Source organism: Quercus suber, unplaced genomic scaffold, assembly GCF_002906115.3.
Source record: "Quercus suber isolate HL8 unplaced genomic scaffold, Cork oak 2.0 scaffold_275, whole genome shotgun sequence".
Classification (NCBI taxonomy): Eukaryota; Viridiplantae; Streptophyta; class Magnoliopsida; order Fagales; family Fagaceae; genus Quercus; species Quercus suber.
The window spans coordinates 906,353-916,666 of record NW_027069731.1 but is presented as its reverse complement, the minus strand read 5'-3'; the positions used below and the strand labels follow the sequence as shown (position 1 = coordinate 916,666).

The 10,314-nt window shown below is 31.2% G+C and overlaps 1 protein-coding gene across 1 annotated transcript; it reads right to left on the bottom strand.

Annotated features, from left to right (window-relative positions):
* Positions 1 to 673: 673 nt before the first annotated feature.
* LOC112011288 (agamous-like MADS-box protein MADS4) lies at positions 674 to 9,471 on the bottom strand. Its single transcript, XM_024043667.2, has 8 exons — positions 9,287 to 9,471; positions 7,089 to 7,167; positions 4,987 to 5,054; positions 4,798 to 4,897; positions 1,859 to 1,900; positions 1,735 to 1,776; positions 1,320 to 1,444; positions 674 to 755 (listed from the first exon to the last, which is right to left on the bottom strand). The coding sequence occupies exons 1-8, from the start codon at positions 9,469 to 9,471 to the stop codon at positions 674 to 676; spliced, it is 723 nt and encodes a 240-aa protein (XP_023899435.1).
* Positions 9,472 to 10,314: the final 843 nt, after the last annotated feature.

The following is a 10,314-nucleotide window of genomic DNA, read 5'->3' as shown; positions in this document are numbered from 1 at the left end:
ATATATAATACTAATTAATGTTTAGTAAGATATACTGAGTTAATGCTTTCACTCGGCATGTGAAGATAAGGGAACTACCTATTCCCTTCCAAAAATCAAGCTTCAGCTATCCAAGTGGTTAACCCAAGGACTCACCTTGAAGTGGTGGTCATGAGTAGATCCAAACTCTAAGTTTATGTCTCTTAAGGTCAGTTGATGGACGAGTTCAGAACTGGGCCTATAGAATTTTGTACATATATATTATTTCTCGTGAATATATTGTTTCCAAGTCGAGCTCGTGAGTGCTTATTCTTAATGAATATATTGTATTCCACAAGTCGAGCTCGTGCACATGTAGTGCTTAGTCTTGGTCAATTAGTGGCTTATTAGTCATTGCAGCTACATTTATATCCAATAATGGACATGAAAGAGTATACGAATAGTTAGCTGGTCTAATTCTGATACGCAAACCACAGTTAATTATTCTCAAACATCTTATGCAACTGCTGAAAGAAGGAAGAGCAGTACTTGGGCACACACTACATGTAGACAGTTAAAACTTAAAAGCATAGTTCCACACCAATACATACCATTACAAATGTTCCTTTCATCAAAAGGACAAAAAAAAGATGAATATGCTGATTCTTACGGAAGGAATGCCTGAAGCAAACCATGTCTGGCCATGCCCTTCTTATCATGGCATCCACCCTGACATGTAGTTATTCAAGGTTGGGGCTGAATTAGTGACGACTGATACTGCTTGATCAGACGGATACCTGCAATTCAGTTAACCAGTTTGATGAATTTAATTAGTGGATCTTCATCATCCATGCTTAATCTGTAATTATGGATGGTGATATTGCCTTATAAACTATTGAGAACATTACATTTGAAAACCATGATTCATTTGCAAGTATAATTAATTGTTCTTTTGGTTTAGCCTCTCCCTGACAAGATATTAATGTACCCTCATGAAATATGGCTAGCCAGATAGTTTTAACATTATATAAGATTACTGACCATTCCCTCTTTATGTTTTCATGCTAACGGGCTTAAGTTGGAGAATATATCTCATGTATTCAATATATGCATATTGATTCACACGTGTGCACACACGGCTAGAGTCCATGCTATGAGGGAAATGATGATCCTAAATTCTTAATGAAAGAAAAGAATCATGACTCTTTCAGGCACTTTCCCATACTGTACTGTACTTGAATGTCTCAGCAGACATGAAAAAGAGACTGTAATGAGTTCTCGGATTAAATAGATTTCTTGGTATCAAATTACGGTTGCATTGATACCCAAAAAATAAAAAATAAAAAATCAGGGATGCATACCCAATATGCAACGTGGGTTCACAGTCTAAGGGATGAAAGAAATCACTCTGAGGTTGAGCATGTTGTCGGCCATATCCCATATCGTTGACACTTGGATTCAGTTGGAGTTCGTATCCTTCCATCAACTGCAAAACATTAGCAGAAAAATCTATTACTGTTTATGATTATTTTGATAATGCAATGCAATTTGGTAGTTGCCAAATATGACCATTACTTTCAATTGTTTCGTCAATTCATAGCACTTCAATTCTTTTGAAAAAAATTTCTTTTGCATATTACAAATTTTGTTTATGAAAGGTATGCTTTAGGAGGTTTATCACAAATTATTTGGTTTTCAAATGAATGCCTTCTATATCAAATACTGAACTCCTAATAAAATTAGTATAGAATCAAAAGAGTTGGGTATGTTGCATACCCTTTGTTTAAGTGACTTATTTGCTTCATTAAGCACATGTTCCTGTACATATGAAAGTTTGAGATAAATAAGTGGGTGAAGATTCTGAACATGATTCAATGAAGTTTTGATAATGTTCTCATACCTTACGTTGAAGATCATTAAGCTGATCCAGCATGTACTGCGTCTGTCAAATAGAGAATAACAGAAGTTACAAAAATAGCTGAGTTTTTTTACCATTTTCATATTACTCATTTATATTTTTTCAGCATTCAGGTATTATTCAGTTTGATGAAGGCTTATTAATTCAATTCAACTGCTTTGGTTGATTTGTTTATGGCAAGGAAAAGCAGAAAAGGTTCTTAATTTACACAAGAAAGACAAGCTCTCTTTAGTGTGGAACGTCAAGAATTCCAACCCATCTTGTATCAGATTATTGGTTCCAATTCCCCCTACGGTCCCAATTTTTATTTTACCTTTTACTCAAATAGGAAAATATTACTGGTTACATTACTTCTACTCACAAGAAAAGTAAAGTTATATTACTTCTACTCACAAGAAAAACTCTTGCACTCAAACTCTAGGAGTTTTCCATCGTTACCTCCAAACCCTTGCATGAGAGAGACATGTCAATTGACACTATTTTTCCAAGCATCACCAAGACCAATTATTCTTTCATAATGCATTATACGATGCCAAGGACCCTTGTCATCAGATGATGCTTTTTGATGCCTCCTAAAGGAGACGTCCAAGGTGCGATCCCCTAATAATGGGGCACAAATATGTTGCAAAAGGAAAAAAAAATGTAGTGGCAACTTTAGCAAGAATGCAAAATTTATAATACACATAATCATATAATATACAATCTAGGTTATTTAACAATATATATGTGTGTGTATATATATATATATATATATGTGTGTGTGTGTGTATATATATATATATATTCAAATTTGTTTCAAATTCCTATTTGAACTTGGTTACCTATTTGACATTTCTTGGTATGTAAGGAAAGCTAACTTAATTACTTTTTTGAGTATTATTTGTATAGAAGGATAGTGTTTTCCTTGTAAAAGAAGTAATTTATATTTCTTGTCCACAAAGGAATAAAATTTGAAGGCATATATAAGACATTACAATGAAGGATTTTTTGTGTGGCTTGGCTTAAGGGGATCATCCCATATAGGGAAAAAAGAAAACTCTTAAAAGAAGAGTTATCCAAATAGAAGAAAAAACTCATAGAAGAAGAGTTTTGATAAAAAAAGAGAAGTCACTTAGAAGATAGTTCTCATAAAAAACTCTTAGAAGAAGAGTTTCACTTACTAGAGGAGAAGAGTATTAGAAAAAGCGTTGTTTTATAGTTTTTTGGGGTTAAAAGAATACTCATGAATGAGACCTATGTAAGAGAGGTTGAGAGTTTTAACTTTTATTAAGTATAGTGGATTTGATCTGTGCATGCATGCGTTGTGTGTGAAGGTAGATTTTTTGTCAAACTATGTAAATTGTTGTGTTTTCTATATGTCTTGTTCTTTTATTTTCATTTATTGTTACTTACTCAAATTCATGGAGTGTTATTATACGAAAGATATAAAAGCTTCCACCACACAAGTGGTATTAAAGCCCAATGTTGATCTTGATATGGTTCGAGAGAAGATTTTGAACGAATTTGCAATTGGTCTATATAGATTCACGTGAGTTTGGCTGTGCAAAGGATGATCACCTTCCTTGAAAAGATTTGCATGTATTAAGGTGGAGCTATCATTCAAATAATGAAGATCACTCATTAGAATTTTAATTAATATGAAGATTTGTTGAAAATTCTCTCAAATTCTTGTATAAACTAGATTACTTATTTGGCTTTACTTGATGTGGAGGGATAGTTGACTTGATTACTTTTTTGGGTTTTCTTTACATGGAATGAAAGTAAATCCCTTGTCAAAGAAGTAAGGAATTCATTGTCAAAGAAGCAATGAGTATTTCTTGTCCATAAAAGAAATGAGTTGAAATTTATACATACAATAAGTTTTTGACCGCTTTGACACAAGGACCTTCCTATTTAAGGAGGAAAGAAAACTCTTAAAAAAAAAGTTCTCGTAAAAGAGGAGAAGACTCTTAGAAGTATACTTCACTTAAAAGAGAGTACTCGTAGAAGAAGAGTTTTCCTTAGTGGAGGAGAAGTAGTTCTTGTGTTGGTGTGTGTGTATGTGGAGGTAGGCTATTTGCTAAATCATGTAAATTCTTATACTCTCTATGTGTGCTTTTTCTTTATTAGCCTTGACTATTATTTGTTTAAATTCTAAAAGCGTTATTACACAAGTGATATAAAAACTTACACTGTCCCAGCAATTGGTATCACAATTTCCACTATCATATACAACAATATATAAGGAAAAAAAGAACTAATAAATTGACAATATAAACTAGTAAATTTAATTTAATTATTTATAAACAATGTTTTATGGAAAAGAACAAATGATTGCATAAAAAACAAATTTGTATCAATTTTCAAATATAATCATAATGATAATTTTCTTTTATTTTGGACTTTTTTTATATTGATTCCTTCCGTTTTTCCCTATCATTTCTATTTTTCTTTATATATATATAAATGAAAATTTTTTATTCATTAATTTTCTTAAAAGTTTGATGCATCAAAGAGATAATAGCCAATTAATTATACAGTAAAATATCAAGTAAAAAAAGAAGGTATACGTACGGTAAAATATATCAACTAGAGATAATTATAGTGATGGACCATAAGCTTAAGGCAACTTGGCATGCTGACTAGCTTTTGTGAGGTGAATGTCTGGTATTGAATTCATTATATTTACTCTTAGTAAAAAAAATCAATCAATTAGTCTTACCAACACAAATACATACAAGGAAACACACTAAGAAAAAAAAATTCATAATATAAGTGGGATGTACTGATGTGCATACAACACTTATACATTCATTCAGTGTATGATGCATGACTAGCTATATTTTAAAAAGCACTTTGAAAAAATATGCAATTGGGAAAATTATTGGAAGAATAATTACTATGAAATCTATATAATCTGGTAAGTTGGTAGGAGCGAGTACCCGTGTTGATCTGATTAGCTTCAGTGAAACAGCTAGCTGTCTCTCAAGTGACTCGAGATCTTTGCTGCTTAAAGGGCCAAGATCTTCTCCCATAAGATTCCTATTATGATAACAACTCAAATGTTTTAATTGACAGTGTTTTAACATCTTTTCAATAATCAGCATAACTGAGAATAGAAATAGCAATACCTTTGGGATCGTTGTAGGTCTTCATAACGTGCCTTGAGCCTCAAGTATTCCTGCTGACTACTCAGCTCCTAAGTATAGCAATAAAAATTGATTAAATAGATAATTCATGATACCACATACTATTGCACAACAGAGTATTACACTAAAATGGATGACAACTATCCCATCATATTTTCCCATCTACTTAGTGCTGAAACTCACTTATAACAAAAAAATTAGAATAATAAACTTTTGGATAACCAGATTTTTTCAGATACTTTTTCTTTTAGTAGGCATTCTAAGACAAACATTGGTACATACGGAATGCAGTTAGTGATGAATGGACATTTTTCAAAGTGTGGCAACATTGAAGCTTTAGGATGAATTGCAACATAAAGAGCAATGTCACTAAATCCCGACTCAAGTGGCTAAAGAAAGGTTGATTAGGGTAAACTGAATCTTCTTATATCATACATTAAATTATGTGGATTGAATTAGATATGTTCATATTTTGTTGGCATATGTTAAGTTACATTAGATATTTACTAAGTAAAATTAACTTTATAAGTGATTATGAGTAGTTCTATTTTTTTGAAGGACAAAATTACAAATAATTCTAATTGCAACTTGATTAGTCTGTTTGTGTATTATTAGCCTAATATTGTTATGGTTTGTGTTTAACCATTTCTTATAAGATTATAATATGTTTTATATTTTTATATACTTCAGTATACAACCTCTTAATTCTAGTAAATTTGATGAGCAAAATGCTTGGTTTGGTAATATACTATTTTTAACTATATAATTTTCCCTAAACAAATTGTGACCTTATAACCTTTGGTATATTTAGGATCCATAAAACTGAAAACAGTTTGAAATTTTGAGTTTTAGTGATAAATCTCTTTAGTGCACTTTTCAATTTTTATTATAAATAATAATTTGACATAATATATTGTAGTAATTTTTTCAGAAAGACAATGTCCACCCATTTTGAGAGTGTATGCAATAATAATAATTAATTAAATATTGACCATTAATTAAATTAATTAGGTGTAACTATGAATTCATTTTTATTATAAAAATTATTATATCATCTCTAATCATTTCTCCCGTCTAAAAGTTCTTTAGCAATTGGTAACGAAATAGTTTAACAGATTTAAAACACTTTGGCGCTTTAGTCTGCCAAACATTCTAAACAATAAGCTTTTATTTTAATTAAAAAAATTTATCACAAAAGCTTTGCAACTAAAGCTCAATAGATAAAACTCAACTTCTTTCAACAATACCAAATAGATATTTAAAAGTTTTAGGCAATTGAACAAAAAATTTTAAGTACTAGATTTCATCCTTTATTATATGGCAAGATATTTTTCATACAATTTTCATTAACCTTTCTCTCTGCCTTTTCTTCAACAACCTCCTTTTACGTCTAACAATGTATTTGGAAGTTTGGAAGAAGAGAATAGTAGAGAATAAAAGAAGGATGAAAAGGAGAAGGGAGGGGAATGAATAACCATTCCACTTGTTTGTATGATTTAAAAATTAAATAGGGAGAACTATTCCTCCCTTTTACTTAGATGTTTTAAATATTAAGTAGGGGAGTAAAGGCGAAGGGAATGATTATATAAATTGAAAATAATGATACTTTTTTTCTACTTCAAAAAATAGATAGAATGACATTATAAGAGCAAAATCAATTGAAAAATTAAAATTTTGAATATAAGTATAACCCCTTCTCTTCTCTCCCATTCCGACTTCCCCCATTTAGGGCAATTAAAACTAAGGGGTTTAAAAGGGTAAAATAGGCTCCAAATCCCCTCAAATCTTTCCCCAGTATCCATACAAGGTTTATTAAACCCTCCCCATCTCCTTCTTTTTACTCACTTCTTCTCTCCTTCCATCCAAACAAGTTTTAAGTAGTAATATAAGGCACTTATTTTTGCAACCTCAATCATCATAATTTACAGTACTAATTCCCAACCACTATCAAAATATATGTGACAAATAAAATTTAAAAAAAAAAAAAAAAACTTCAGTTATTAAATTTGGATGCTAATTAATATAAAGTAAGAATGTATAATTATACCACCCAAAAAAAGTAAAAGTAAAACTTAAACAGTTACCAAGGCTTCCCTTGTGGATACATTCGGCTCTGGTGCTCCATAGTTGCATTTCTGGTACCTCTCTAGGGATTTGAGCATGCTGAATATGAACATAATGGAAAATGTAAGAATTCCTCATGTCAAGAGGTGCATATAACATCAAATAATAGATGATGGATCAAATGAAATGTGGCAAGCATGTAAAAAAGTGAGCTCTTGTGAAAGTAAGTAGTGTATGCCTATTCAATGACTAAGAAAAAAGATTCATGAGTTAGGACTTGCCTCATTAGAATTCAAATCAAGAGGAAACTATTGACTCTTGAGCTTGTATGTCAATAATTTTTTTATTTCTTTTTTTGTTTTTGTCTTTTAGTTTAAAATTCACCTTACATTATTGTTGCTAGCTTTGTTTTCATCTTCAAAAATGTGAATTATGTTCAATGTTTACTAGATTAAAAAAAAAAAAATTGTTTAGCTCAGTTACTTAACTAAGCTCTTTGGGAAATATTGTGAACTAAGAATTTAATAACAAAATGAAGTTTTTTCTTCCATCAGAGAATAAATAACCTGTAATCCCAAACTCTCTTCTAAGTAAAGACGCTCTCTTGTCTCATGATATGTTTGGTAAAATGAATTCTTCGCCTTCTATATAATGAAATGAATCCAAAAGCCCCTAATCTCTCAGAATATAACCATTTCCAGTATAACCAAAAAAGAAAAAACAAAGAAAGTGTAGAAAGATAGATCCTAGCTATTACTTGAGTTGCGTGTGCATATACTCATACTCAACCTAAAATCAACTCACAGAATAAAATCTCCTTTTTTTTTTTTTTCTTTTTTCTTTTTCTTTTTGGGTTCATTCTTTGTAGAAAAAGAAAAGAAAAGAAGAAGAAGCTCTCAAATCAATTTGATACACAAGAAATATTTTTGGAACCAGTAATAAGATGAAATTGGGGGAACCCATGGATATTAGGGAGATCACTAGTAAACTACTCTTTAAAACTCAGTAGACTAAAAAACATGTCATTCTCTTCACATCAATTTGGATTTGAAAGGAAACAAATGATTGAAAAGGAGAGAGAAAGACAGAAACCCTAAACTTACTAGGGCTTTGGAAAGATCAAGCCCTAAACTCATGTAATAAAAATGTCTCCATCACGATAACTGAGTCCTGACATTAAAAAGTCTCATATGAAAGATCTGAGGGGAGAGAGAGAGAGAAAGAGAGAGAGTTTTGATCCATTGGAAAGATTGGAGACTCAAAAGGACCGATCTGAAGAGCAGAGCTAGCTGTAACTGTATAAAACAAATTGGACTTAAAAAAATGGGGAGAGAGAAAGAAACTACTAATATATTACACAAATACTCTCTTTCAAAAATTACAAAGACTAATTTGAACTAAGGTAGAAAGCTTAAAAGGAAATATAAGTTGTAAAAGAAAACCAAACAACTACAAATAGAGATAAAAAGACAAAAAACAGAAGAAGAAGAAGAAAACCCTAGTTCAAGATCTGCATATAAGATAAAAAGACAGATCTTGTAAGCCGTAGAGCCGTAGAGGAATGGTTCATAAATTTGGATTTGTGGTTTAGAAACTTAAACAACACGGAGCTGCTAAGAAACTTAGCAGAACGAAAAGGGAAACTAAGTATAAAATCCACATGAAGAAAAATGAGAGAAGAGTAGGTGAAAAAGGCTAACTATGAAGAAAAAAAAAACAAATTTCCACTTGAAGCTTGAACCATATAATTATGAATGAATTTCTTACTCTTCTAAAGGCTCTCATAAATACTCTCAATTAGCTTTGATCAGTTTAAAAAAGAACTAAGATCAGCTTCTCTCAGATCACTTTTTAAAACAACGAAATTAAACGAAAATAGAAGAAGCAGATTTTAAAAAAAAAAGCGAAAAAAAGGAAAGCAAAATAAATGAAGGCAGAATCTTTTGACTCTCCCAAAAATAACACATAAAGAAGAGTCAATACAACAGTGATCGTCTTTTTATGGCGTTCCGTTCCCAGTTGCAGATCTAACACCGAAGCATTCAAGACACAGTCATTTCACAGAAATGGATAAAACTCCAACACCCAAAAATAAAATCAACTTTCATTTTATTTAAAAGAAAAGAAAAGGGTTTGTGTTTTGTTTTTTGTGTTTTGTTGTTTCCTTTTTGTGATTTGTAGAGTGCAAAAGTTGGTTTAGTTGTTTTGGTGATAATACCTTGAAGTGCTGGAAAACTCGTACAGCTTTCCTCTATTGGAGAAGATGATGAGTGCAACCTCGGCATCACAAAGGACGGAAAGCTCGTAGGCTTTCTTCAAAAGTCCGTTCCTTCGTTTTGCAAAGGTCACCTGTCTGTTGATTTTGTTCTCAATTCTCTTCAGCTCCACTCTTCCTCTACCCATTTTTTTTCTCTCTCACTCAACTAACCAAACCAAACCAAATTATTCACTTCTCTTTTTACAGAAAATTTAACAGCTATTTTGGTTCTGTGTGTCAGTGTGCCCTTTGCTTCTCTATTTATACTATCTCCGTCCCGGACAGTGTGTGGGCTATTTGAGTTTTGTTGCGTATCTTATACGGGAAAAGTAGAAAGATTATAATAAAGCAAGTAAATCTAAGGACATTTCGGACTTCACACTCAATTTCACAACATAACAAAATAATTGGTTGAAAAAGTTGAACATTTTCTATTTACTACTTCTTACATTAACTTACCGGTTTTTGTTTATCACTCACAATCGACAAATTTAGCATAATTTTTTACATTGATCCATTATTTTTGTTTTTTTGTCCAACGTTTATATTCTAACTAATGTTATGAATTTCGTTTTGGTGCCTATTTTAGTTTGTGTATTATAAAAGAATATTTCGATACCATTTGATTCCAATGTATCATTCCAAGATTATCTCTAATATATAAATAAACACAAATGCACATTCATCATCAATGAAATAATAATAATAATAACAATAATAATCAAATTAAAATAGATTTAGTTTTCTAGTTTTAGTTCTTTAAAAAAAAACACAAGAATGAAGCAAAATCAGGAATCGAAATCAGCTAAAATGACCCAAAATGTACAGGAGTTTAACCCAAAATGGAATAACTAGCTTTCTCGTTCCAATTTGCTTACATGTACATCATTTTTTGGTCGTTTTGGGCAAAACGGAACGGAATCCATAACTATACTTAAACTAGCAATTTTAATATATATTGTGAAATTAGATGTGAGATTAGTTGTGAA

Excerpts from the sequence above, each read along its gene's own strand:
- LOC112011288 (XM_024043667.2), bottom strand. The coding sequence starts at position 9,471 with ATGGGTAGAGGAAGAGTGGAGCTGAAGAGAATTGAGAACAAAATCAAC. Across the intron at positions 4,898-4,986 it reads GACCTACAACGATCCCAAAG|GAATCTTATGGGAGAAGATC; the intron begins GTATTGCTATTT and ends TTATCATAATAG. Across the intron at positions 1,901-4,797 it reads AGCTAATCAGATCAACACGG|ACGCAGTACATGCTGGATCA; the intron begins GTACTCGCTCCT and ends TCTATTTGACAG.